Genomic DNA, 27,975 nt, shown 5'->3' with positions numbered 1-27,975 from the left:
TGGTGGGCCTCAGCAGAACTGGTAGTTGTTGGGCTGCAGCAAGGGCTGGGCAGCCTCCCCGTGCTCGCAGCAGCCCAGATGCTCTCCAGAGCTCTCCTCCTCTGGCTCGCTGCTGCTGCTGCTGCTGCCACTGCCTGGCAAGTTGGCGTAGTCCTGAGAAGGGGTCAGGCCGTGAGTCCTGACCCTCAGGTCCGGCCCAGCCGCTCCACCAGCCACCCGCTGAGCCCAGCCCCAATCACCTGCGCCCTCCTGTCCACCTGGGCCTGCTCCTGAAGGAGGGAGCAGATCTGCTGGAAGGTGGGCCTGTGGGTGGGTTCCAGGGCCCAGCAGGCCTGCATGATGCTGTATCTGGAGACGACAAGGGCCGTGTGTAGCTCCCCGGGGCTGAGGACCATCACAGCCTCCAAGGGGCCACCCAGCGGAGGTCCCTAGAGCCAGTCAGGGGCAAATCTGGTGTAAAGCCATGCCAAGGCTCGCACTTGTCACCATCTAACCCTCCCAGCAGTCCTTGGAGAAGGGAACTCCTCACCCCCACCTGACAGGGAGGCCATTTGGTATCCCAGACTCACTGCAATAACCATCTGAGTTAAGTGTCTGTGAGTTCAGGGCCAGCCCCTGTGAAGAGCCCACCTGGGAAACCAGGGGACCCTGGACTAGTCAGAGGAGCTTGATTTGGAGTCCACCATGGAGAAGAGGAAGCCTGGCTCCAGAACATTGTGGACAGGGTAAGACCGGGGCTGCCACCCTTCCACCCCGCCCAGACAGAACCTAGACAGCTTCCCTCTCTGGGAGCCCTCTGCTCACATGCTCTTGGGGGCAAATACAGGCTGGGCCATTTGGTATCCGTCCTTCACCAGCTTGTAGAACTTGCTGTTCACCAGGATGCCAGGGTAGGGGTTCAGCCCTGCAGAGGCCCAGCTCCCATCAGAGCCCACACACTCATGGCCTGCCAACCACACCCCCACATACCAGCAAGGCTGACTGGGTCCCGCCTGGACAATGACCTTGTCACAGCAGTTAGGCCTACCTGGCACTTACTGTGTGCCAGGCCCTGTGCCCAGGCTTCTAGAAAGGGAAGCCTCAGACCTTGCCAAGCCACACCAAGAATTCCAGCACAGGCTTTGGAATCAGACCAGAGCGTCAGGTGTGTGTCATTGCAGTGGGGACGCTCAGAGGTAGCTGTGAGGCCACACCTCCCGGGGAGCTTAGAGCGGTGTATCTTCAAGGCTCTGCAGGTGTCCGAAGGGGGTGACAGCCGCTGCATGGCAGGGGCACGCAAGGGAAGAGTCCTGGGAGGACACCTGCTGAGCGGGGTTTACCAGCCCCTGAGCTGCCATGCCGGGGTCCAAGAGGTCCCGCCTGGCCCTTCCATCCCACCATCTCTTGCTCTGTCCTGGGCACCGGTTTCCTCACAAGCTGCAGGTCACCAGCGGGTGACCCAAAAGGCCTGGCCCAGCGGCTCACCGAGTGAGAAGATCTCCCAGAGGAGGATCCCATAGGACCAGACGTCGCTCTGTACTGTGTAGACGCAGTTGAAGATGCTCTCGGGGGCCATCCACTTCACGGGCAGGCGGGCCTGGCACACAGTCCCAGGTCACGCTGGACCCCGACTGCCCCCGTCCCGCCCTGCCCCAGCTCTCCCCGGCACTCACGTTGCCTTTGACGATGTAGTTGGAGTCGTTCATGATGTCCCTAGCCAGCCCGAAGTCCCCAATCTTGGCCACGTGCCCACTGGTCAGCAGCACATTCCGGGCAGCCACATCACGGTGGATGCACTGGGGAAAGAGCCTGTGGTGAGGCTGGGCCTGTCCCTGCTTGGGCCTGTCCCTGCTTGGGCCCACGTGAGGAGGACCAGCAGGCCCCAAGGCTCTGGGCCTTACTGAGAGCGTGGACGCCAGTTTTGGCCATTTGCCAGGAACTTGAGTTCACCCTGGGCAGGGCCTGGGGTCTGGGAAAATGTAGCATGACGGTGTGACAGTGCCACATGGAGAGCCACCGTCACCCTAGTTTCTGTGGCCCTTCTAGCCCTTGGTCAGTGGGGCAGACAGCTCAGGCCAGAAGCAGCGGGCCCCTGGGCTGTGGGCCAGGCCGCCCATGAATGACAGCAGCTGCCCCGTGGGGCCTCGGGGGTGCCAGCTTCAACCTGAGCACTGAACCCTCTCTGATCCCCCCCACAGTCTTGTGCTGATGCCCATTTTTACAGGTGTCGAAATCCAGGCTCAAGGAACATAAGTCACTGCCAAAGTCACACAGCCAAGTGGCAGCGCCAGAACTGAGCCAGCACCGAGCTCCCGAGTCTGTTGGGACGTGGCAAGAGCTCCTCTCCCTGGCGCTTACTTGAACCTCGGTCAGATGAGGGCGTTGTCTCCTCCACACGGTGCCGTGAAAAGGAGTGACTAACGCTTGTTCTAGGAGCTGGTGCCCTTCTAGCCTTCACGTAGGGCACGGGTGCCAGCCTGGGACACCTCTCCGGGCAGGATGCCTTGGGTCCTACTGCCTCCCGCCCAGCCCTGAAGCCCTTTGCTTTCCTGTTCTCTGGCTCCTCCCCCCCCCTCACCCCCCCCAGCCACTCCCATCCTAGCCCCTCCCCATCCTCACCCACCCAGCCTCCCCCCACTATAGCCTCTCACACCTTTCCTCCCCACCCCGACCCCCCAGCCACTCCCATCCCGGCCCCTCACTCCCCCCCCACTCACCCAGCCTTCCCCCTCCATAGTCCCTCACTTGTCCTTCCCTACCCCCTCATCCTCACCCCTCAGCCCGGCCCAGGTCCTCACTCACATTCTTGGAGGCGAGGAAGGCCATGCCCTGGGCCACTTGGCTGGAGAAGTGCAGCAGGTCCCACAGCTCCAGGGGCCGGCCGTCCTCCTTGTCCAGGTCTGGGAGGGAAGAGATGTCAGGGCAGCGTTGCCATCCCCCTACCCGCAGCCCAGCTCCCCGCAGTCCTTCTCCCCTCGTGCTCAGCAAGTGGGGCTGGCCTGGGACGTCCTCACCTTGCTCCGAGGAGTCGTTTGAAGAAGAAGTGGAAACGGGTCTCATCTCCACGTAGGTGTCCACGCCCTGGCTGGAGAAGCCGCTGTCCCTACAAAGGAAAGGGGTCAGTCCCCAGGCCTGCGTTGTCCCCGCTCAGCTTCCCCCTCCAGCTGTGCAGCAGGCATCTGAGGGGGCTGAGGTCCGCCGAGCACCCGTTTCTGGTGGGAAACTTTTGCCACATGGTCTGCAAGACCCATGGCCACTCCCTGGCACTCCCCAGGAGGGAACCTGCGGCCTGCCCTGTCTCTGCAGCCTGTGGGCCCAGGACTTCCCTCCTGGTCAGTGCTGTGCCCTCTTCCCCATCACAGTCCTGCTCCGGCATGTCCAAGGGGCCCTCCTTTTTTTTTTTTTTTGAGTTGGAGTCTCTCACTCTGTTGCCCAGGCTGCAGTGCAGTGGCATGCTCATGGCCACTGCAGTCTCAACCTGCTGGGCTCAGGTGATACTTCTGCCTCAGCCTTCCAAGTAGCTGGAACTACAGGCCCGACGAATTTTTTGGATTTATAGTAGAGATGAGGTCTCGCCAAGTTGCCCAGGCTGGGCTCAGGCAGTCCTCTCATCTTGGCCTCCCAAAGTGCTGGGATTATAGACATGAGCCACCGCGCCCGGCCCAGGGGCCCTCCTTTGAGTCCGCTCTGGACAGTGGCGCTTGCCCCTGGTTTCGCATTAAGGTCACCTGGGGCACTTTTAAGGGCAGACCAATTACTTCAGAAACTCTAGGGTTTCTGAACAGTCAATGACAGCTTTGACTAACTCCAGATGATTGCAGAGAGCAGCCTGGGCTGAGCCCATGGCCTGAAGCCGTGTTTTCCACGCAGATAGGTCGCCGGGCAGTCTCACATGAGAAGTGCCAGCATCAGGTCTGGGTGGGTAGCCTGGGGTGGTTATTTCTGGCAATCCCTGGTACTGCCCAGGAGTAGCAAAAGTTTGAGAAGCACTGCCCTAGACCAGTCAGCCACCGCTCCTCCCAATATCCAGCCGGACATGGTCTCTTTTCCCTCCCGCCCCTCACCCTCCCATCCCCCTGTGCTAAACATGTGCTCCTTGACAATGTGCGTGCTCTGGTGTTCCCAGAAAAAGAACCCGGTGTTTGCTTTATAATCTGATCATGGCAAGCCATCTACTCCCATGTTCTAAAAATGATACTTCTCTTAACATAGCCTGGGATCCTGTTGGTGGGATTGGTGCCTGTGCCATTTGCCCTTGAAATTATCCCCTCTGGGAATCAACTTCCCCGTCTGCATAATTGAGGGTGGAGGCTGACCCTTTGGTGCTCAAGTCAGTTGTCACCCCTAAGGTTCCTGCCTGCAGAGGAATCGTGTGTGCCACCCTCAGGGGTGCTGAGAATTGGGAGAATAAGCAGATGCTGCCAGGCCTCCACATCTGAGGACATTGGATGAAGAAGGGTCACCTTCCCCTGTTGCCTCCCCCATTTGAAGAGTGGACACGAGCCTCATCTTCATGTGGGTGTCCATGCCCTGGCTGGAAAAGCCAGTGTCCCTGTGTAGGACGGAGACCCCCCAAGACAGTAGCGGCTCTGAGTGCCGAACCGGAAGTCTGGAGCGCAGAGTTCTAGTGTGGGCTCTGGTTCCACCCTGACTCGTGTGTGACGTGAAACTGTCCACTTCCTCTCTCTAGTTCCCCATGTGGCACCGTCCATCTGCCCCTGGACAACTTCCAGGAATCACAGCAGAGCCAGAGAGGCCCTGAGAGGTCAGCCTACGGATGGCTTGCCTGGGGAAACTGAGGCCCAAGTGGACCAGGGACCTGGCTGCAGTCGTGGAGTTCTGCCTCTTCTTGCCCAACGACTAGCAGACTCTGTGTCCCCCTTCTCCGTGGCGATGTGGGGACACATTGCCACTCCTCGTGGAGTGGGTGCTGTGGCCACACGCTCAGGGGGAAGGACGCTCATCTCAAGGTCTGCCCTCCCAGGCCAGGGCTGCAAGCATGGAGAGTGGCTCACACAAGCCAGGTGATGATCTCATTGCCCATACCCCACAGGCCCTGAGCTGCCCACCTGGGCTCCCACATGCCCCGAATGCAAGGGTCCCCTTGTATCTGTTGCATGATGTGGATAAGTCGTAGGGACAGACAAGTGGCTGCATCCACGGCACAGGTAGATTGCGGGCTGCACAGCCCCTGCCCTCCCTGGGCCTCCCAGCCTGGCCTCCCTCCTGCCCTGCACCAAAGCACTACCTGCGGACATATTTCTTCTCCAGGTGGATGTTCTTGTAGCCTGAGCTCCCCTCGGGGTCCTGGTCGGGACTCAGGCTGGGCTCCAGCATGGCCTCAGCTTTCCTTCGCAGGAAGTTGAGCAGGTCACCATAGCAGCAGTACTCGGTGATGACCAGCACAGGGCCTAGGGCATGGGGTGAGGGTGAGGGAGGTGCCCACCCGCATTCCAGTCCCGGCTCAGTGAGCAAGTCTCTGAGCCTCGGCAACTCCATCTGCTTAAAGCAGAGGATGGGCCAGGCCTGGTGGCTCACGCCTATAATCCCAGCACTTTGGGAGGCTGAGGCTAGAGGATTGCCTGAGCCCACGTGTTGGAGACCAGCCTGGGCAACTTGACGAGACCTCATCTCTACAATTAATCAAAAAATTAGCCAGGCATGGTGGCATATGCCTGTAGTTCCAGCTCCTTGGAAGGCTGAAGCAAAAGGATCGCCTGAGTCCAGCAAGTTGAGGCTGCAGCGACTGGGAGCGCGCCACTGCACTCCAGCCTGGGCAACACAGTGAGACTCCGACTCAAAAAAAATTTTTAAAAATAAAGCAGAGGACGTTAAACAAATGCAGCGCAAGGAGCCTTTTCTCCAAGGGAGTCCACGGCCGCTTGCTGCAGGCCAGAGTTGCTCCAGATGAGTGGGCACTTGGGGCTCCAGCGAGCCATGGGCACCTCTGAGGACCTGGGGTCCGGGCATCCCAGGCAGGGGTTTCACTCCAGACCTACAGAGTCAGGAGGGTGTGGTTTCATCTCCCGCGAGTGCCTCAGTGCTCGTGGTGTCAGACCGCCGACTAGAGCGCCAGACACTGCACCCCCATGAGGGGCGCTGACCGTCCAGAGGGCTGGCTGGGACTCAAGGGAACCCACTGGCACTCGGAGCAGATGGGAAGCGGGAGAGGGAGAGGCTGGCCAGGGGCCCTCGGCAAGGTGCTCACCTCCATGGGTGCAGGCTCCCAGGAGGTTGACGATGTTCTCGTGTGGGCCCAGGTGACTCATGATCTTCAGCTCTGACATGAGCGCCTCCTTCTCGTCCGCGTGGGCCGTGGCTGGGAGACACAGGTCCCCCAGACAGGATAGGGCAGGACAGAGACACAGACAGACAGGGGCCAAGCGCAGAGGCCCAGGGAAGCAAGCAGCCTCCCAGAGACCCAGAGAGAGGAGAGGGAGAAACACAGACACATGGGATGGCCCGTCACGGAGCTGGTTGAGGTGGCAGGAAGCCACACTGTGGACAGGCCATGGCGCCAGGTGGCCTCTACACCCTGGCCTCTTTGAGGTGTCGTCTGAAGCCCCTCCACACCCAAAGGTTGACTTAGACCTCCTGGAGTCAGGAGTCAGAGGGAGCCTGGAGCTCACAAGAAGAGCCAAAGCCCTCACTCCAGGCCTGAGCTCTGCTCCTTCCCCCTGTCCACCCACAGTGAGAGGTGGGTGGTGCTCTGGGAGGACAGGGCCTGCCCGCCCGAGCTACACCCCCTTCCACCCTCCGCCTCACTCACACTTCAGCATCTTCACGGCCACCTTCAGGACGGCGTCCTCCTTGCCCAGGCCAAAAGCTGTGGCCTCCACCACCTTCCCAAAAGCACCGGCTCCAAGGGTCTTACCTGCCACACACACAGGTCCTTAGGACTCTGGCACCAACGGGCCCCTTTCTAAGGGTCCACAGGCTTCCTGTGGCCCCAGGTCCCACAGTAGGAGGCTCGGGGGTGTGGAGACCCCATCTCACCGAACTGCAGGTTGTTTCGGGGAAACTCCCACTTCTCATTGTAGGGCAGCTGGGTGGGGTCAATGAAGGTGTAGCTGTTGCCCCCAGCACTCTCGATGATCTTCCAGCGCACCTGATACTTGGGCTTCTGCAGGGGAAGAGGAAGGAACACGTGGCCGGGCCGGCAGGTTTCGGCTCTCGGCTCCCACCCCAGCAGCAGAGTGTGGGCAGCTCCAGGCACTCGGCGGAGAAGGTAGGGCAAGGCTGGACATGCCACGAGGGCGCCTTCCCATGTCCCGGCCCCAGCATCTCTGCCTGTGTTGAAGGCCACGATCGGAACGTCCTCTGCGGGCCTTGAGACCCTGGCGGGCTGGTCATCTCTGAGCCACCCACCCACCCACCTTCCCATCCAAATATTTTTTGTTTTTCTTTTTAATGCTGATAAAACATATATAACATAAAGTGTACCATCTCAACCGTTTTTAAGTGTCCAGCAAGCATCTTAAGTACATTTATGCTGTCAGTGTCACTCTGTTGCTCAGGCTGGAGTGCAGCGGCACGCTCACGGTCACCGCAGCCTTGCCTTTCTGGGCTCCGGCAATCCTTCTGCCTTAGCCTTTCAAGTAACTGGAAATAGAGGCGTGCACCACCACGCCCAGCTAATTTTTTTATTTATTGTAGAGGTGAAGTTTCGTCAAGTTGCCCTGGTTGGTCTCGAACCTGTGGGACTCAGGCGATCCTCTCACCTCAGCCTCCCAAAGCACTGGGATTATAGGAGTGAGCCACCGCACCCGACCCACAGAGTTCTTTTCATCTTGTAAAACCCAAACTCTGTGCCCATGGCAGAACTCGCCTCACCCCCTCCTCCTCCTGGACTCTGACCATCACGATTCAACTTTCCATCTCTGTGAGTCTGACCACTCCAGGGACTTCGCGTCTGTGGAATCATACTGTCTTTTGCCACTGTCCTATGTCACCTAGCACAATGTCCTCAGGGTCCATCCATGCTGTAGCACGGGTCAGAGGTCGCTTCCTTTTTAAGACTGAATCATACCTCATCCAGGCGCTTCCTGAGCTCCTGGTAACCCACCATTGAGCAAGACCAAGTCCCACCCCTGTGAAGTTTGCATGCTGGCGGCGAAGAGGCATTAAACTCCAGTGAGTATACATGTGGGTAGTTTTCCAGACGTGCTGTGACAGAAACAGAGCAGGGAATGGGACAGAGAGAGGATGGTCCCGTGAAGCCTGCCGTGGAAGGAAGGACTTTCCAGGCGCACAGCACATGCCTGACAAGGAGAGACACTGGTGGGTTTGCACGGTGTTGACTAGCGCTGGGCCTAGGACTACAGGGAGTGTTCCAGTCCCAGCCCCCTGAGCAAGTCTCTGAGCCTCAGTAACCCCGTCTGCTTGAAGCAGATGGAGGGAAGGAAAGGGAAGGTGCCAGCAGCTGGAGGGAGGTCCTCGAGGCAGGAGGGCCATGTGGATTGTGACAAGGTGAGCCCTTTTAACTGCAGCGAGAAGCCTGAGGGCTTGAGGCAGGTGCGTGGCCGTCTGACTCTCCATGAGAGGAATGGGGCCTGCCCACTGGACGGCGGGTGGGCCAGGATCTTGGCAAAGACCCGATTCCAACTCAGGCTTTCTGTGCCGTTGCCAGCCACCAGAGAGGCCCGGCTGGGATTTGGGAGGAGGAGCCTTTGTTTCCTGCCCAGGGACAGCTGCCAGAGTTGGGGGGGCCATCACGCCAAGGGTTGCCCACGAGAAGTGCTGATGGAAGGCCAAGTTCAGGGCAAAGGAGGTGCTGGCAGGGGCGGTGAGGACCCTGAGGTTCTGGGTCAGCAGGCTGACTCTTTCCGGGAAGGCCTTGGGGACAGGGACCAGCACAGCCATACTTGTAGCTGGACCCCTTCCCTGGGCACCAAGCTGGGGTGCTAGAGGTTGTGTGGGCAGGTGCTGGCCAGCGAGGGTTCTGGACCGCCAGTTTTGCTTAAGGGACAAGACTCCAGATAGCCATGGGGAAGGACTTCTAGGTGGTCGTTAGGGAGAAAAGACTAGCGTTAGCCATAAGGGAGAAGGCCCGTGCTCTGATTCAGGAGGGCAGACCATGGGTAAACCTAAGAACAGCCAGGCTACAACTCGGAGGAGTGTCTGAGATGAGCCGTAGGGACAATGTCCTGAGTCTCTGAGGATTCAGACCCTGTGTGTGGAGCTCCCAGCCATGAGTCGAACAGGGAGCCAGGAAGGGGTTCTCTGCCCGCTCCCGGCCACTCCCACCCCAGGAGCCCCACAACCCAGGCTGTGCTTCCTCCTGGCCACTTCTCCTTCCTGTCCTTGGCAGCTGGGCTGAGTCAGCCTCCCCCTCACTGGGCCAGGAACAGTGTTGGAAGGGAGAGACCAGGGAAGGCAAAGCCGGCTGAGCCTCAGTCTCTGAGTCGTTGACTCTGGCTCGGAATCTGGAAGAGGCCTGCGCTGCCCCCTGCTCGGCCTGTGACCCTTCAGGACACCCGTGCCATCCCTAGGAAGGGTTGGGGAGTGTCCACCCGCAGAGGCTCTCCTTGGAAGGACCGTTTTGAGAGGCCAAGGGTCAGGTGGAGGTGTCCTAAGAACGGGCAGCCATTGTGGTGAGGGCCCGGGCACTCATGTGGGCACTCCCTGTGTGAAGACCCTGGGCCAGACCCTCGATGTTCATCGTCTCATCTGTCCCTCACCATGGGCCTGAGCCCTGTGCCCACCTGGGCTTCCCCAGGGACCACAGTGGCCTTGGAGACCACCCTCCCGTCTCCTGCTGGTTCTGGGAGGAAGTCTCTGGCTCGGGGAGGTGGAGGCCTGAACAACTCCGCTGGGAGCTTTGGGAGACCCTCCTGTCCGTCCTCAGAGCTCAGCCCCAGCCCCCTGCGTCCTTGTCTCTCCAGCGGCCCCCCATCCCCTGGTGTCCCACTGTCTCCTGGGTCCCTCGGAGGAGGACCGGCCCTTTCCTCTCTCCCCAGCCCCCCTTGTGGTCTCTCGGGGACAGAAGGTGATGACTCAGCCCTGAGGCTGAAACAACCCCCCACACCCGGGCCACCCCTTTCCCCAGGCCCTGAGGCAGGGACATTTTGACCTCTCAAAATCTTGTCCCAGGGTGGTACCTCTGTGATGGGGGAGCCAATGGGTCTGTGGAAGGATGCTGGGGAGGAGGGTGGCCTGCAGCTGTCCGTCATCTCCCAACCTTGCGTGGGCTCAGGGGGTGACTGAATTTCCCGGATGGGGGACGAGCAGATGACAAATGTGCCCATGGAGAGAGCATGGTGTCCCTAAACCACAGCCAGTGGGACTGGTCAGCCCAAAGCGGGGAGGGCTGCAGGGGCCAAGCTCTTCTCTGGAATCTGCAGCTACAGGAGTGAGCTGGCAATGTGGGGTGGGGTGGTGGGGGGGCAGGGTTACAGCTTCAGCTCCATATGAGGGCAAAGCTGCTTGGAGCCAGCTGCAAGGAGTGAACTCAGAGGTGGGTGCATGGGCCGACCACACTGTGGGTGAGTAGGCACGGGGATGCCCAGCCTCAGCCCCGCCTGGGACACATGAGCTCAGCCAACTTCCTCCCTAGGACAGGGTGTGAGGTTCCATCGCAAGCGCCATCTGCACCAGTGCCCTGTGGAGCCTTCTGCATGCGTCGCGTCACAGAACTCTCATGGTAGCCTGAACCCCATCTTACAGATGGAGACTGAAGCCTAGAGACAGCAACTTTCCCATCATCCCACAGCCAGGGACTAGCAGAGGCAGGAATCGAACTCAAATCCATCAAACTCCAGTCCCAAACTCTTAAGCTAGAAGGAGGGATCGCCCAGTTCCATTGCACGGGAGGGGAAACTGAGACCTAGACAGGCTAGCGAATGACCGGAGATCACACAACAAAGCAGAAAGCAATCTCTGAGGTCTTGACCTGGGGCCCTGTCTTCTTGGGCTGTCCCCGAGCTGCCTCTTCTGGCGAGTTCCAGCAGGGGCTAGAGAGACTGACCCCCCACGGCCCGGGCTCCCCTGCATCTCAGCCGCCCTGCCCACGCCAAGCCTTCTCACGACCCCAGAGCAGGCATGGGAAAGGAAAGCAGTGAAGGAAGTTATCCACCCCCTAATCACATCCTTCCCTGTCCAGATCCCCCTGGGCCTATAGGGCAGGGTCCAGCCCTCAGAGCCCAGCCCGCCCCTCCCACCTTCTCTTCCGGTGCCAGCACCCCCTCTCCAGGCCTCCTCTCACCTGCCCTCTGCACACTGTCCCCTGCCCCAGAGACGCCTCATCTCCCCTGCTGCAAAGACCCGTCCCCCCACTACCAAGCCACCTCCTCCAGGCAGCCTCCCATCTCACCAGCAGGAAGAGGCCCCTCCACCGCTGACCTCCATGGCTCTCTGGCCAGCCCTTCAGCATCTGATCACTGCATGTGTCTCTGTATGAGTGGCAGCTGGGCCGAAAGTGGGGCCACAGGCTCTGGGATGAGAGGTCCCGGGGACCCAGTGCCAGCCACACCCCTCAGTCCCTTGGGTGGGCTCTTTAACCTTGCTGAGACTCAGTTTCCTTCTGGGTGAAATTCTTTTATGCTCCCTGTCCCTGTGGTTTTTGTGAGGGTAAACTAGGGTGATTTGATGTCCACATCATGGCTAGACACACAGCTTTGTAGTCAGTCCCACAGGGCTAAAAACCAGACTCTTGGACGAGGCGACTATCTCAACTTCTCAGAGCGTCAGCTTTCAGCTCTGAGAGATGGGTTTGTAATCTCAGCTGCATGCCCTGGTTGCTGGGGCACTCAAGGAGATGGTGACATATTTCCTAAAAGTGCCCCAAGGCCATCATCGCTTACTGAGCCTTCAGTGGCAGGACATGCGATAACTGTGTACCATGCACACAGCTCTGATGGGTGGTGCAGTCAAGTGAGATGACGGAGGGTGATGGGACCCAGGCCTTCCTCCTCACTGGACCAGACACCATCCTCTGCCCACCTTGCCTTGTCCTGGGTGCCTGGACACCTCGGGCTAGGGCAGGAACCCTCTCCTCATGGCATCTTTTACTCTATAAACTGTGCTCTCACTTTCATGGCTATTTTCTTACGGGCTTTTGTTGTTGTTTTTGAGTCAGAGTCTCACTCTGTCACCCAGGTTGGAGTGCAGCAGCATGCTCACGGCCACCGCAGTCTCAACCTGCTGGGCTCAGGTGATCCTTCCACCTCAGCCTCCCACATAGCTGGGACTACAAGCGCACACCACCATGTCTGGCTAATTTTTTAATTTATTATAGAGACGAGGTCGCGCCCAGTTTCCCAGGCTGGTCTGGAACCCTTGGGCTCAGTCTGTCTTCTCGCCTCAACCTCCCAAAGTGCTGGGATTACAGGTGTGAGCCACCGCGCCCAGCTGTTTCTTGTGTTTTTGAGATGGGGTCATGCTACATTGCTCAGGCTGGTCTTGAACTCCTGGCCTCGAGCCATCCTCCTACCTCAGCCTCTCAAAGTGCTGGGATGACAGGCATGAGCCACACGCCCAGACTCTCATGGCTATTGATTCGTGCCTGTCTCCTGCACTGGACAGCAGACCCCATAAGGGCGGAGCGTTAGGGGCCACTCAGCACCCGGCCCATGTTGGCATGCAGTAGGCGCTCACGAAGGAGTTGTTGGCTGACTTCGGGGGTGAAGGGGCTGAAGGGTGACTGTGCAGCCTGGTGGGACCACGCCAGATCTGGCTTACACAGGTGCCTTGACACCCCGCCCCGCCTGGCACTTACCTGCTTGTACTTGTACAACAGCAGCAAGAACAGCAGTAGCAGTAGGGCCATGGCGGACATGCAGGCGACCACCACTGGTGTGAAGAGGAGCTCCTCGGGGCCGTGCGTGGATCCTGGAAGGGAGGTGCAGGGGCTGACCAGGGGCCTCCGCATCCCTCTCCCACGGAGTAGGGCCATTGCATGGCCTGAACACAGCGGGTGCTCAACAGATGCTGGGTGGCTGAATAAGGTGCCCCTTGCCAGAGAGAGGCAGGGAGGATGGTCTCTCAGCTCTCCTCAGGCCCAGAACCACAGACCCCTGTGGCCGAGGGGCCCTTGAGTCATACAGTCTCACCTCCTGCTGGTGCAAGGAAACAGCTGGCCTCGGGTCCGGCTACTGCTGGCATACACCCTCCCAGGGGTGGAGGGCTCACACCTATGCTCCAGAAGGTCCACCAGAAAGGCCTTTTGGAGGCTACACTGCAGTCGGCCTTCCCAGCATCTCCCCCGCTGTGTCCCCACGTGCCCTTGGAAGCACACAGTCCTCCGGAGGGTCTGCAAGCCGGGCACATGGCCCCAGGTCTCCTCTCTCCTGGGTCTGCACTCTTAGGCCTCGTGATGTGCTCTGAAGGACATAGTGTCCACCCCATCACTCAGCTCAGGAACTTGGGTCTGAAGTCAAACCTCACTTCTGCCACTTAGGAGGTGGGCAGCATGGAGCCTATGACTTCTCCACAACGGAGGAGAAATTTGTGGTCTCATCTAGGTTTGTGGAGTTCCTTGGTACATGCCATGAAGGGCTTGGCACAGTGCCCGGCCCTGTGAAGGCCGCCTTCAGCGTGATGTGGCAGTACCGGCAACCAGACACATGTGGCATAGGCAGTGGCGAGCACTCGGGCCCCGGGAGCATCTGCTCCAAAACGAGCCGCTGGGCGCACAAGGGGCACCTCTGAGCCAGGCAGGGTCTGGGCGCTCTGTCCTCTCTGGGCCCACAGAACCAGGCCACAGGGCCGTGACAGCCACATGGCAGGTGCCGCGGCTTGTTTGTCAAAGGCCCGAGGGCCTGTGGACCTGAAGAGGACAGATCTCGTCCCACAGAACCTCTGTGTAAAGCCCAAGGGGCAGTCTGTGTTTGTGATGGCACTGGGCCTGGATCCCTGGTGACCTGTGATAGACAGGAGGTGTCCAGGCCAGAGGGGAGCTGGGAGAGATGGAGGTGGCGCCGTGGCTGGCCCTGGGTTGGTGGCCTGAGAGTCCTAGTTCACTGCCAGGGCCTCCCAGGACCTAAGCACAGTGAGGCACTGCCCCCTGTGCCCTGCACGTGCTCATACATGGCATGCATGCCAGATGCCCGCACGTGCCTTTGGATGGTGCGTGGGTTACAGCAGGATCAAATACAGGGTCCAGCAGCCTCGGACCTCTCCCACCGGGCCAGGTGCCTCCTGCTGCCCTTCTGCCATCAGGATGCTTGCTGGGCAGGAGGGGCCTGCTGGGTCTGCTCCAAATGGGGATCCTCCCTGGCTCCCTGGGGTGGGCAGATTCCAGGATTCCCCAGCTCCCCTGCCCGCCTCGGGGGTAGGAGAAGGCTCACTTGCAGAGACGGGCCTGAAGGTGGAAGAGCCACTGCCCACGCTGTTGTGAGCCCTGCACTCGTAGGTGCTGTTGTGCTCCAGGGCCTCGATGGCCAGCAGGCTCTGCACTGTCACCTTGCTGAAGGGCTCCCGGCTCAGGACCTCCGGGTGCGTGTCCTCCCACACCTGCAGCACCTGCCCCTCCTCACACCTGGGAAGAGAGAATGTGGCTCAGAGTGGCGGGGTCCCCTGCCCCAGCTCCCACCCACTCTCGACGGCGGCCCCAGCCCGTCCGGTGGGGTGCGGAGGCCCGCTCACCTGTCTGTGTGGCCTCCGCACTGCAGCCACGTCACGTTGGGCGGGGGGTACCCGGAGACATCACACCGTAGGGTGTTGGAGCCGTTCACCAGGGTCCATACGACACTCACCTCGGGGGGGTCTGAGGAGGTAGGGAGACTCGTCCCTCTCCTGACTATGCTGCCCGGAGCCTCCTCCCCAGCCTCTCTTGTGCAGCCCTCCCAGTCAGCCCGGGACCCCGCCCTGTCACTCACAGCGGAGGGTGAGCTCAAATGTCAAGTCCTTCTGGCCGCCCACGTTTCTGGCCAGGAAGGCATAGCAGCCGGCCTCGGAGGGCTTCAGGCGGGGCAGCGAGAGCGTGGAGGTATATCTGCGGGGGAACCAGCGGTCTTGGTGAGCCCCGGCTTGGGGTGGCCGCTGCTGGGGGAGCAAAGCTCAGCCAGCCACCTTAACGGGGATGGTTGTATTTTTGGCAGTGCCCAAGGCCCCACGCCAGAGCCAGGTACTTCAGCGGATGCCACGGAAACGTGAGAAAATCACCAACCCTAGTTTCTTAGTTGGTTTTCTCATCCGAAAGTGGCTTTTTCCCGAAAGTTAGTAGAGGCAGGGTCTGTAAGGGAAGGCCCTGTGGCTGAACTGGATGTGGGGGAGACGGCAGAGACCTGTCCTGGGAACGCCGGGGTGTGCGTGCAGCATGAATGTGGCGTGTATGCCGCATGTGTGCCAGCCTTGTCCGGGTATGTCTCACGATAGAAGGATGGGGCGGGAGGCCATTATGTGAAGGCCTGGTGTGAGTATCCGGTTAGGAGGAAACCTGTGTGTTCAGAATCGATCTGCTTAGGCCTCTGTGGGACCCTGAGGACACAGCCCGTAGGAGACATCTCACATGTGTGGGTGAATATGCCAGACTGTGGGGGAGGACGTGGAGTCAGCCACGCTTTGTGAGAAGGTTTCAGGCTTGGGCAGAGTGGTGTGAGAAACCCTCAGGGGCGGGCGGCCACAGGCCTCAAAGAGCACCTGTGCATCAGGGAGTGAGTGTGTCTGTTCTCGCCACCCACTCAGACCTGAGGGTGGCAGACTCCCCGTGCGGTCATTTTGAGGAGCACGGCTGTGACGGGATCCATGGGATTGTTCTCTGCATTTGGATTGACCACAAAGAGGAGAATGAACGAGCCCGGGCCCTCGAGAGGCCGAGATGCCCACTCCTGAGGGATGGTGGAGCTCGCCAGGCACTGCGGTTCCCAGGGCTGCGGGCAGAAGCTGAGCCCATGGGGCCTGGAGTGCAAACACAGATGACGGCCATCATGGTCCCACTTGTCAGGGAAGGAACAGCCCCAGGGGGGAAGGGACTCACTCAGGTTTTCACAGAAGGTTGGAACACGACCATGTGTCCCTATTCCTGCAAGAGTGCCCCCACCAGGCCGCGGGGCTGTGAGGGGGGTGGGGGAGAGCCAATAGGTGGTACCTGTACATCTCCTTGATGGTGACAAAGTCAAGCTTGGGCTGGCCGTCAGAGAAGGGTCCTAGATAGGTCCAGTTAAAACCTTGCAGGCTCGGGTAGGCCTCCACGTTGACTTTGAGGGTGAGCCCCTCACCCAGCGTCACCTCCTGGAGAAGGCTCTGCTCAGAGAACAGGTTCACGTAGGCACTCTCTGGAAACAGAACATACGATGCCTGGGATTTGTGGGGGTGTCCTGGTGTATCTGCTCGTTTGGGGACCCAGTCCTTGCACACCTATGAAGTCCCCGCCATAAGCCAAGATGAGTTCCCTGATCAACCCAGAACCCCAGGGCCAACTCTTCTGCCCAAGAGTCCCCAGGAGTTGGGTAGACGCCTTCCCTGTTCACCTTCTCTGTTCATGCCTCTGCCCTCTTATTGTGTGTTGAAGAGATTAACTATGTCTGTGATCTTCTAACATTTGGAAAAATTTTTGGCAGTAAAAAAAAATTTTTTTCCCCCCACGTGCCCTCGTCCCTTTCTCCTTCTTCTGGTAACGAGTCTATTAATGTGGCCACTGCAGGTCATGGTGGAGTGGGCATGAAACCCAGGTCATGCAACCCACGGAGCCAGTGACTGACTCAGGTTGAGCACATGAGGCCATGGACCCTGACACCCAATTCCGTGATTTCTACTGGAATCTTGGAAGAGAGAAGGAGCCCTCCTCTCACTGGGGTGGCCAGGCCTGCTGCTGTCAGGAGCCTCACAAGGGGAAGCCTGCCTGAGGGATCAGCCCAAAAGAACAAATGAGGGCTAAGAGTTGGGGGGCAGCAAGGTCTTGCCCCCACCATCTGAATACCCAGATCCAACTATCCCTGAAGCTGATGGCCATGGGCATTCTAGCTATAAGGCCACACACACACACAAAAATCTCTTCAGAGTAGGCCAGCTTGAATTGGTTTTTGTTACTTGTACCTAAAAGAGTTCTGACTAGTTTCTTCTGATGAAATCTTGCACAAATTAGAAACAAGCTGTTCTGGTTGAATCTTAGGCAAAGATGTTGAGTCCAAAATCCCTGCTCACTTAGCCTCTCCATGCCTGTCGTGGGAGACCTGAGATGCTTTCTTAAAACCCCAGGGCTCTGCAAAAAGCTGTGGCCTAGATGCTCTCTAAGGACTTCTTTCCTACCCAAGTCCATGAAACCCAAAATCCACTCTTCTACCCTGACATGTGCCGGCTCAAAAGCCCCCTGGGATCCCCTTTGCCTCTATTATTCAGCTTGGCATTCAAGGCTCTCAACAATTGTATCAGGCCTCAATATGCTCACTTCTTCCTATACACACACACACACACACACACACACACACACACACACTCAGACACACTCAGTGCTCCACCTACCTGGGTCTCTTAACATCCCTGAACACACCACAGTCATCCCTGCCTCAGAGGTTTTGCTCAAGCCCCTTCCTCCACCAGGAATCCCATCCTCTTCCTCTTTCCTATTAAAGAGTCCCCTCATCCTTCAAGACTCACGCCACCAGGGTGAGCTCACCACTCCAGTCACAGGAAGCTCTCACTCCTCTAATCCATCCATCCACCCATTTATTCATTCATTCCATCTCTCCATCCATTCATTTCACCATCCATCCATCCAACCCTCCATCCATCTCTCCATCCATCCATCTAGCCATCTACCCACCCATCCATTCATCTCTCCATCCATCTCTCCATTCATTCATCTCTCCATCCATCCATCCGTTCATCCGTCTCCATCCATCCTTCCATCCCTCCATCCATCCATCATCCACCTCTCCATCCATCCATCCAGCCATCTACCCATCCATTCACCAACCCATCCATCCATCCATCCATCCATCCATTTCTCCATCCATTCATCTAGTCAGCCAGCCAGTCATCCATCCGTCTCTCCATCCATCCATCCCTTCATTTCTCCATCCATCCATCTATTCATCTCTCCATCCATCCACCTAGTCGTCTACCCATCCATCCACCAATCCATTCATCCATCTCTCCATCCCCTAATCTAGACAGCTATCATCCATCCATTCCTCCATCCATCTCTCCATCTTTCCATCTCTTCATCCATTCCTCCATTCATCCATCCATCCAATCATCCATCCATCCGTTCACCCATTCATCTCTCCATCCCTTCATTTCTCCATCCATCCATGTATCCATCTACCTCTCTATCCACCCACTCATCCATCTCTCCATCCATCTGTCCATCCATCCATCCATCTATCCATCTCTCCATCCATCCATCTAGCCACCTACCCATCCATTCCTCCATCCATCCATCCTTCCATTCATTCATCTCTCCAACCAGTCATCTTGCCATCCATCCATCCAACTCTCCATCCGTTCATCCCTTCATCTCTCCATCCATTCATCCATCTATGTCTCCATCCATCCATCTAACCATCTACCCACCCATTCACCAGCCCATCCATCCATTCATTCATTCACCAATCTCTCCATCCATCCATCTAGCCATCCGTCCATCCATCCACCCACCCATCCATCCATCCATCCATCTCTCCATCCATCCATCCATTCCTTCATCTCTCCATCCATCCATCTATCCATCTCTCCGTCCGTCCATCTAGACATCTACCCAGTCATCCACCAGTCCATCCATCCATCTCTCCATCCATCCATCCATGCATCCATCCATCTCTCCATCCATCCATCCATGCATCCATCCATCTCACCATCTCTCCATCCATCTCTGCATCCATTCATCTCTCCATCCATCCGTCCAACCATCCATCCATTCATTCATCTTTCCATACATTCATCCATCCATCCATCAATCCATCCGTTTGCCCATCCATCCGTCCAGACTCCTACCACTCACCACCACTTTCACCATTACCACTTGAGTCAAGCGCCTGTCAGCTCCAACCTGGGCTGCTATGGTAGCCTCTGACTTTACCTCCCTACTTCCACTCTGTCTCCCTACATATGGTCCTCCGCATAGCACCAGAAAGCTCTAAGTCTTATGACACCCAAGTCTCACCATGTCACTCTTCTGCTCAAACCCTCCCACAGCTCCCCATCTGGCTCAGAAGGAAAAGTCCATGTCCTTACAGCAGCCTCCATGGCCTGTGGGATCTGCCACTTCCCCACTTTGCTCTCTGACTTCTGGGCCCACCATTCCCCCAGTCACACTGGCCAACTTGTTCTTTGATGTGGCAATCACAGTCCTGCAGCAGGAGTGTTGCTGTCTCCTGCCTGGATCTCTCTTCTCTGAAATATCCATAAGGCCTGCCAGTGATGGCTCCAGCGTCAGCTTCCACAAGACCCCCAGGTCTTCCCTGCTGTAAGCTGCAAGTGCTCTGCCATCTCCTGTTTTATCATCTGTCTGGCTCATTGCCTGCCTGCTCCAGCTAGAGCACACGCTTCCTGAGGGCTAGGTTGTGGGACCTGTTTCCTTTGCAGTGGTATCCTCAGCATCTAGAATAGCGTCCAGCCCAAGGTGTACACACAAACACTTTTCGATTGACGACTACATGCCTGCACTAGAAAACAGATCAGCAGCCATGACTGGAGACGGTCTTCTCAGATGCCACTTCCCATGCACACTTTGACAGCATGTACTCTGGGCCAAGCCCTGCTCTAAGCATCTCATCTATTCATATGAAGGTAGTTACTGTTAACAACAGCCCATTTTACAGATAGGGAAACTGAGGCACGGGGAGGGTTTTTTTTTTTTTTTTTACACCCTACTGGTCCTTGGCAGTGCCAGGTGGGAAGGCTGCCTGGGGAGTGTGCTCCTGCCCATCATGCAATGCCCCCTGTGCACTGATTCCATCATGCTCTATCCCAGCACACTTCTCTTTACGATGACCTCCCCCAACAGGACAAGATGCAAGACCCACTCCTTTCAGCTTCCTTTATCTCCACTTGTGCCTCCCTCTGCTCCTCGTGGCCATTCCGCACACTCCTGCCACTGTCACGCTCCTCCAGTGTCTCAGATACTCTGTGCTCTCTGACTTTGAACCTTGCCTATGCTGTTCCCTCTGCCAGAAGTGCCGTTCCCCTTCCTCTCCCACCCCTCTGCCCAACTAACGCGTCTTCCCCAAATCTGGGCTGCGGGCCCCTCTGTGTTCCCAAGACACCCTATGCTTCCTCCAGGATAACACTTAGTGTGTCCATAAAGGATTGAATGAATGTGTAAACAAACAAAGTCCAGTCGGGAGCTACCAATCCTGAGACAAACACCCCACAGAAACAGAGTGGAGGTGAAATGCAGCACAGTAGGAGCTCAAGGAGGGGTGAGCCGGAGGTGGGTGGGCTCCCAGAGGGGCTCCCTTGGGCCGGGGGAGGGGCTACAGTGGCGGCATCTCCTCCCCCGACATCAGCGTCCCCCTTCTCGCCTCTTCTGTGCCTCCTCCCCAGGACCCCACAACCCTCCCCCACCACCCGATGCTCACCGACCACCCGGAAGACCATGGAGGTGGAGTGACTGCCTAGGGCATTGGTGGCCTTGCAGGAATAGTTGCCAGCGTGCTGGAAGTCGACTTTATCCAGGGTGAGGGTCAGTGTTTTTTGGTAACGGCTGTCATGATAGTCGGAGAACTGGCTGACGAGGAGCTACGGCCAGAAGACATGGAGATAGGATGCCAAGGTTGTTTAGGAGTTGGAGAGACGCCAGATCCAAGCCTCAGCCTTGAAGAATTCCTATATGCCTGTCCTCGGGCAAGGGACTGCCCTTGGAGCCTCAGTTTCTTCATCTGTAAATGGGACTAACACTGGCTCCCTGCCCCTAGGCTGTGGTGAGGAGTCAATGAGATATGCAGGTCAGGGGCTTAGAGCTGTGCCTGGCACCGAGTAGACACAGCGGGAGGGAATGCTCCCTCCTCTTCCCTCTCTCCGAAGTCTTTCTGAAACAGCCCTGGTAGTCCTGGGCATTGAAGATGGCCGGGAGTCCTTGGCTAAATCAGAACTGCTAGAGGAGGGAGGAGCATACCTCGTCAACAAGGGTATCTGCATGACCAATGTTTGTATACCTAACCCTGAAATGTACCCCACATCTTTATAATAAAAATTTAAAAAAAGAGAAGTGAGTGCACATCTGGCTCATGTCTATAGGTGGGGGCAAAGGTCACGGGTAGAGCAAATAGAGTCCCCCCCTCCCCCACGCCCCCAGGCCCAGCAGCCTGAGCCTGGTTCCTGCCTGGCTGGAAATCCCGGTGTGTCCACTCCCTCTCTGGGCTTGGGCTGTGCCCTTAGCCTGGACAGCCAGTTTGGAGTGGGGCTGGTGGTCCTCCCCGTGGGACCTGGAATGCAGGGGGATGGGCAGCCCTCACCTTGCTGTCCCCAGGGACTGACCTTGGTGTTGTTGTGCCAGAGGAAGACATCAAAGTCAACGTCCAAGTCACGGGCTGAGCACACGATCGTGGCCTTCTCGCCGAGGATGTGCACCAGCTCTGTAGGCTCCAGGGTCAAGGCCGGGGGCCCTGGGAGGACTGAGGCCGGGAGAGACCCCTGAACACCTGGCTACAGGCCGAGGTCCCCACCGCTTTGTGCCCTACAACCTGGGAAGCAGCCTTGACTGCCCCTGCAGCGAACCCTGGCTCCTAGAGAGACCCTGAGAAACCCACTTTCTCCATTGCTCCATGCCCTCCCCAGTTCTGCCACCTCTCTACCCCAGACACCTGCACCAGCCCCTTTGAAGGCCTCTCTGCCTCCTCTCTGATCGCTACATCAGGATTCCTCACAGCAGCCAGTGATCTCCGAAAAGCATAAACGGAACCAGGCCTCTCTCCAGAGACCTCTGTCACTCAGAGCAAAATCCAAAGGCCTCTCCGCAGCCCCGACGCCTTCTGGCCACCCTGACTCCACACTCGGCTCTCTCGCTGCAGCCCTACTGGCCCTCTCTCTTGCCCCAGGGCCTTTGCACCTGTGCTCTCTCCTGGATGCTTTTCCTCCCAGGCTTGGATGGGGGGCTGTTCTCTTCCTCAGAGAGGACTTTCGTGACCAGCGGGGCTGCATGAGCCTCCCCAGCCCTGTCCCTTACCTTCTCACTTGGCTTCTCACCCATGGCAGCTTGTATTCCCTTTCTTTCTAGTCTGACTCTCCAGCGGATGGTCAAAGCCATGGAGGCACCATCCCAGCCACCAGCAAGCACCTGAACTCATGTCTGTGCCTGCTGCTCTTGTGGAAAGGAGATCGAATCCAGTTTCCCCAGGCCCAGAAACATCAAACGACTCACCCGAGGTCCAGGGCCTGGGACATGGGGCTCTTGGTCAGCCCAGGACTGTGCAGGAGGAAGGGCCAGGAAAGAGCCCTAATGGCCTCCTCTGTGGCATCTAGGGTGTCTGGGCCTCCTAGGCAGGGCTAGTGGCCTCAGATCCCAGGGGCGCTGGGCTAGTCGCTCTGCTTGGACCCTGGCTTTCATTACAGGGACTGAGTCTGGTCTTGGGTCCAGCCCTCAGCCTGGGCCCTGCTCTCCAGTGCTCTCCAGTGCTCTCCCCAGCAGGTGAGACCCCACCACTCCCACGCCCAGTCCTGGTAAGAGCCCCTGTGTCTGCCCTCCTGCCTCCTCCTGGCAGCCACCCCCTTCCGCGCCCAGTGCCTGGCCCTAGGTTTCCCCAAGGGGACATCGAGGTGGGAGGTGTGGGAGCCTGCCGGTTTCCACCATGCCCCTGGGATGTGCTGCTCCTCTGTGGAAGCAGGTGTGTGACGGCCCCCTCTGCAGCGTCACATTCAGCCCAGTAAGCGTTTCCTCCTCCGTGAGACCCCTACTCCCTCGCTCTGTGCAATGACATTGTTCAGTGTTTTATCAGAGTGTCTAGTGACCTGAGGCGTCCTCACCCACGGGCTACTTCCTGCATGGGGTCTGTCTCCCACCCGACACCCTCCCCACAGAGGATGGGGGACGGCTGGAGGGAGGACGTGAAGATGAGGACATCGCTGCCTCCCATCAGGCTGTGTCTCCCAGACACGGTAGGTCCCCGCCCACGCACCCTTCTTCACTTTGAGCTGGATGCTGGCAGATGTCACCCTCGTGCCGTCCACCAGGACACTGCACTGGTAGTAGTGGCTCTCGATGTACTTGGCCTTGTGGATGGTGAAGCCATGCCAGGGCGAGAAGGAGTAGTTGGTCTGGCGCAGCGGGGGCCGGCCTCGCAGCCGTGCCAGCGAAATACCCGCCTTCAGTGCCGGGTCGGTCAGCAGGCAGGGGAGCAGTGCATCCTGGTCCTCGAAGACGGTCACCTCCTGCGTGAGCACGTTCCAGGGCCGGGTGGGGTCTGGGTGGAGGGGGCATGGGTTACAGGTGCCCTCCCTCTGCCGGGCCAGGGCGCCTGGGCATGGGTAGCTTGGGAGGCCTGGAGAGGTGGGCTGCTAGCCAAGGCCACACCATCCCTGGGCAGTACAGATGCACGGAGCCCACTCCAGTCCCACCACATGGGCTGCGTGGCTTTGGGCCGCCCCTTTGAGCCTCTGGGAAATGGGCACAGACACAGAACCCCGCTCTCAGGGTTACTGTGAGAACCGTGTCATGGGAGGTGCCGCCATGGTTCTTGTCCCCGGCTCACGCCAGGGATGGCACAGGTGGTTGCTGGAACTGATCATTTGGGACCTGGCCCTCCCACCCACCATCGTGGGTCTTCGGGCCAGGCCTCCTGGGAGGGGGGCAGAGTCTTTACCTTTGACGTAGAGGTGGATGCTGGCGCTGCCCCCCAGGGGGTCTCCAGGCTCCCTACAGTGGTAGGTCCCCGTGTTTTTGAAGGTGGCGTTGTGTGTGGTCAGGATGCTGCTGGGGGCGTCAGGGTCCAGGGTCCAGAAGGGGGTGAGGGGGCCATCCCATTCCACGCTGCTGTTGCCCATACAGCGCAGGGTCACCGTCGCGCCTGGCTCCACTACCAGCTCGGGGCCACTGGGCTCTATCACTGGGATCCCTTGACCTGCTGGGGGGAGGGGTGGCAGACAGAAGTGAGGCCCAGGACATATTCTGAGATGGGGCACCCTTGCAGGGGTGGTCCTGGTGCCAGGGTCACCTTGAACAAGCCCTTGCCCCTGAGTCATTGGCTCAGCTCCCAACCTCCAACCTGTAGGGGATGGACCAACCTCTCTGATGTCCAGGAGGTCCCTCCCCTGAGAAAGGGGCTAGGAGTGTCCGGCCTCCCACAGGGGGCCCCAGCCCCCTGCCTCAGTTTCCCTTCTGTGATGACATCATTCTTCTCCCCAGAAGTGGATTCCTTCAACCTTGTGTGAATGAGGGTTGTGTCCCCAGCACTGAGTCCTTGGCCTGACTCAGAGCAGGGCTCAGGCAAACAAAGGAAGAAACAGATTAATGGCAGGTTCACCGCCACGTCCTCTGACTTAATTCATGTGGGAAAGAAGACAAAGGAGGAAGGACCTCAGTCCAGCAGGGTGAGACAGGTGCCAAGTGTCTCCTGCCGGGCGCACTCCCACTACGGGCACCTGGTCTGTAGCACAGTGCAATGGTTCAGAGGTGTGGTGCCTCAGTTTCCCACCCATATCATGGAGACAATCATTGTACCCACTTGTGGGTATGTCTGCCAGTTTCAATGCACAGGACGTCATGAGAACACCCCCTGTCACCAACACATGCTCAGTGCGGGTGAGCAGTTCTGTCATTGTCTTGTCTACCCCGCAGCTCGCCTGGCACCTGCATATCTGTGTTTACCAGGAGGCCACACTTTTAAGGAAAATTTTCTTGAAGGAGAAAGCAGAACTTGAAACCCCTGCCAGGCCCTCCGGGAAGAAGGCTTGTTGCCTCTGCAGTGTCAGCACTTTCCAGGACCTAAAATAGGGGCAGAGGGGGGAAGTGAGAGCGGCCTGCCTCCTCAGGGGGTCGTGCGCCCCTGGCCTGGAGCAGAATGCTCCGCTGGCCAGCCTTGGTCAGTTTCCGCTCAGCCTGGGCCCTTCCATGGGGAGGCTCTCACTTCTGCTTCCTGTCTCCTGTGTTGTCCATCCAAGCAGTGGGCCCGGGGAGGCCGTGCTACCCGCTGGGCCCCGGGTACAAACCAGGCTCTGCCACAGATGCTGGGTGACTCTCCGCTCCTGCCCCTCCTGTTCCTGGCATTCCAGGTGAATTCAGAGCTTCTCTGTGCCCTCCACAGACCCTCCCCAAATGGGGATTGCCGCCTCCCCTCCCCCTACACAGAGCCCAGAGCTGGAAAGGGCTCCTCTCCCAGGTGCTTGCAGGGATGGTTGACGGTCCCATCAAAAATGTGCTCCCACCACAGAAGGGACTGAGTGGAGTGTGACCAATGCTCAGGCCAATGTCTGGAGCTGCAGCCCTCCCACAAGTGCAGCCACCAGGAAGAGGGACACATGGCACTTCCAGCAGCCTTCCAGCAAATCTCGTAGGCTGTGTCGCCTCGTCACTGCTGCAGCCAGTCAGGGCCCCCGGGCCAGGGTCTGATGGTAGAAAACAGCGTGGAAGGTGGGCTCACAACACCAGGATCTGAAATTGGTTCTGCCCTTGGTAGCTGGGCAGCTGCTGGACCTCTCTGAGCTTCAGGCCGCTGTTCTGTCTGACAGAAGTGGTTCCAGATCTAGCCCCAGGAAGGCTGCTGGAGATTCAGGTCAAGGATGGGCAGAATTGCTCCCATCTCAGGCTCCTGCATCACTTATCACATTTCTAATGCCCCATCTGGGCCGGATACTCTGATATCTCAAGATTTCAACCTTTAAAAGTCACAGATTAAAAAAAAAAAAATCACAGATTTCTTGGGTCTGGTGCCTCACACCTGTAATCCCAGCACTTTGGGAGACTCAGGCAGGAGGATCACTCGAGCCCAAGAGTTTAAGACCAGCCTGGGCAACATAGCGAGACCCCTATCTCTATAGAAAATTTAAAAATTAGCAGGGTGTGGTGGCGGGCCTGTAGTACCAGCTACTTGGGAGGCTGAGGTAGGAGGCTCTCTTGAGCCCAGGAGTTTGAGGCTGCAGTGAGCCTTGATCACATCACTGTCTATGTGACAGAGCAAGACCCTATCTCTTAAAAAATAAAATAAAGTAAAAACAATAAAATAAAATAAAGCTCGCAGGCCATGCCATGGACTCTGTGATGCCCGCTGGGTTCCTTTTTTGCACCCGCCTCCCTCCCCCTCACAACTTCTCGCCTGTCCTCTAGCCCCTGCCTCAGCCTCTAGGAAGTGCGGTCAGAGAGAGGCATCTGTTCTGTTCTGCCCTATCCTACTGTCCCAGCTATTCATGCAGGAGAGGGCTGACATCCTCAGCTTCTGCCGCCAACTTCCCCCTGCCGGCCTGACTGGCAGGAAGGAAGCCTGCTAGGCTGTCCTCCTGGGGAGAAATTGGGGGTGGGGGCATGGCTGGAGGAGCTCCCACCGAAGCCTGTGCCTTCTCTGCCTCCAGCTCAGCACCCAGTTCCCCCATGCCCACCCCTCCCCACCCCCCTCTTGCCTGACAGCCCCTTGGTCACCAGCTCCCGGGTGTACCCAGTCTCTACTCTTCTCTCCCAACACAAGCACACCAAGGCCTGGGTCGCAGCCCCTCCTCGCCAGGATTTCGCTGCTTGACGGGGAGCGGTGAGCCCCGTCCCCAGGTGTTCCCCCCCGTCCCGAGCCATCGCAGGCCCTGCATTCACTTGCTCGGCCTGTTGAGCAGAAAGCTCAGGCTTCCCCCATCTCTTTCTCCCTTGGGGCTGGACACTGGACAACTCTCCCCTGTCCCCGACCCACAAAGCCCCCAGGCAGGGAGGACAGGACAAGGCAGTGACATCAAACTCACAGGACTATCCGGGGTGAGGAAGATAGCCTCCATCTGAATTGGGGTGGTGGGTACATCACAGGTGCGTTTTCAAACCTCACTGGCCTGAAGAACCTGTGCTTTCTAGTGTATGCAAGTTATGGCTCAAACTCCTGGGCTCAAGCAATCTGCCCAGCTCAGCCTCCCAAACTGCTGGGATTACAGGCATGAGCCACCACACCCGGCCCAACAAGTTATGTCTCAATAAAAAAAGAACAAACGCTCAAGCCCAATGGGGCTAGCGGGGCCAGCAAAAGACCTTCCACGGGCCACCTCTTCATCAGGGATCAAGTGCATCAGTTCCCCAGGGTTCCCTGTGCAGAGAGGCCAGAGTGAGGCTGCCTCCTCTCCACCAATCCCCATCCTCCCCCAGGCCCCTCCAAATGAGCAGGCCACAGAATAGAAACGTGTTTGCTGGGTCCATAAGCCAAGCACACCCACCCCTTGCCTTGTCAAGCCCCTCCTAGATGGAAGTGCAGCAACTGTTGCTGCCTGGGCCCCCCCCCCCCGAGCCCCTCAGCCTGTGTCTGAGACAGCTTTGGTTGGGGAGACCCTCCTTAGCCCTATACCTCTCTCTCTAGTTCCCCTCTCTTGAGTCCTGGGCCAGAGAGGCCAACCTCTTGCCTCTCCCTCCCACTCCGTTCCCCAAGCCTCCCAGGGAAGGACCGCTGCCCCTCAGGCTTTCCTGAGTCGGGGTCTGCCTAGAGCCATCGAGTCACAGGTTGGCAGGGCTGGCAAAGCCCTCACAGGGTCCCAAGGGTCCCCCTGCTCAGGGCGGGTCTGGACCGGTAGCATGGACCTCTCCCACCTCCTGAAGTTTGTTGGAACTGCAGGATCTCAGGCTGCACCTAAGGCCTCTTGAGTCAGAATCTGCAAAGTCCCCCCAGCACACGTGGAAAGCACTATCCTGGGTACCAGGGGCTTGCTCGGGACACACCACAAGTGGACGCCTAGGCTGGGGTGGTCCGCCGCCCTGGCCGGGCTAGTCTGGCTCCATCCACACACTCCTTCCCTCCCTGCCCCTCCAGAGTGATTCCCACAAACCCGGAGCCCAGTGCTGGGGAGATGGACACAGGGTGGGGACACCCAAGGAGGGCCAGGGCTTGCAGAGTCCTCTCCCGGGTCTTCTCCCCCCTGCTCCCACCAAAGACCCCCAATGCCCCATCTGCTCTTACCATGCCAAGCTGTGGCCTCCAGCAGGAGTAGCAGAAACCCGGGACCCAT

General features: G+C 58.4%; 1 protein-coding gene across 1 annotated transcript; it reads right to left on the bottom strand.

Annotated features, from left to right (window-relative positions):
• Positions 1–9: 9 nt before the first annotated feature.
• Positions 10–27,975, bottom strand: CSF1R (colony stimulating factor 1 receptor). Its single transcript, XM_008061050.2, has 21 exons — positions 27,927–27,975; positions 23,658–23,915; positions 22,974–23,258; positions 21,337–21,473; positions 20,439–20,598; positions 16,007–16,193; positions 14,796–14,911; positions 14,563–14,683; positions 14,265–14,455; positions 12,695–12,807; positions 6,976–7,102; positions 6,749–6,853; positions 6,188–6,298; positions 5,228–5,390; positions 2,994–3,082; positions 2,782–2,879; positions 1,653–1,775; positions 1,465–1,576; positions 805–904; positions 240–348; positions 10–153 (listed from the first exon to the last, which is right to left on the bottom strand). Exons 1-21 carry the CDS (start codon positions 27,973–27,975, stop codon positions 10–12), a joined length of 2,898 nt encoding a protein of 965 aa, XP_008059241.1.

Source organism: Carlito syrichta, unplaced genomic scaffold, assembly GCF_000164805.1.
Source record: "Carlito syrichta isolate Samal-C Ts95f unplaced genomic scaffold, Tarsius_syrichta-2.0.1 Scaffold305012, whole genome shotgun sequence".
Lineage (NCBI taxonomy): Eukaryota > Metazoa > Chordata > Mammalia > Primates > Tarsiidae > Carlito > Carlito syrichta.
The sequence above is the reverse complement of the archived record's forward strand: the minus strand, read 5'-3'. Positions and strand labels throughout refer to the sequence as shown.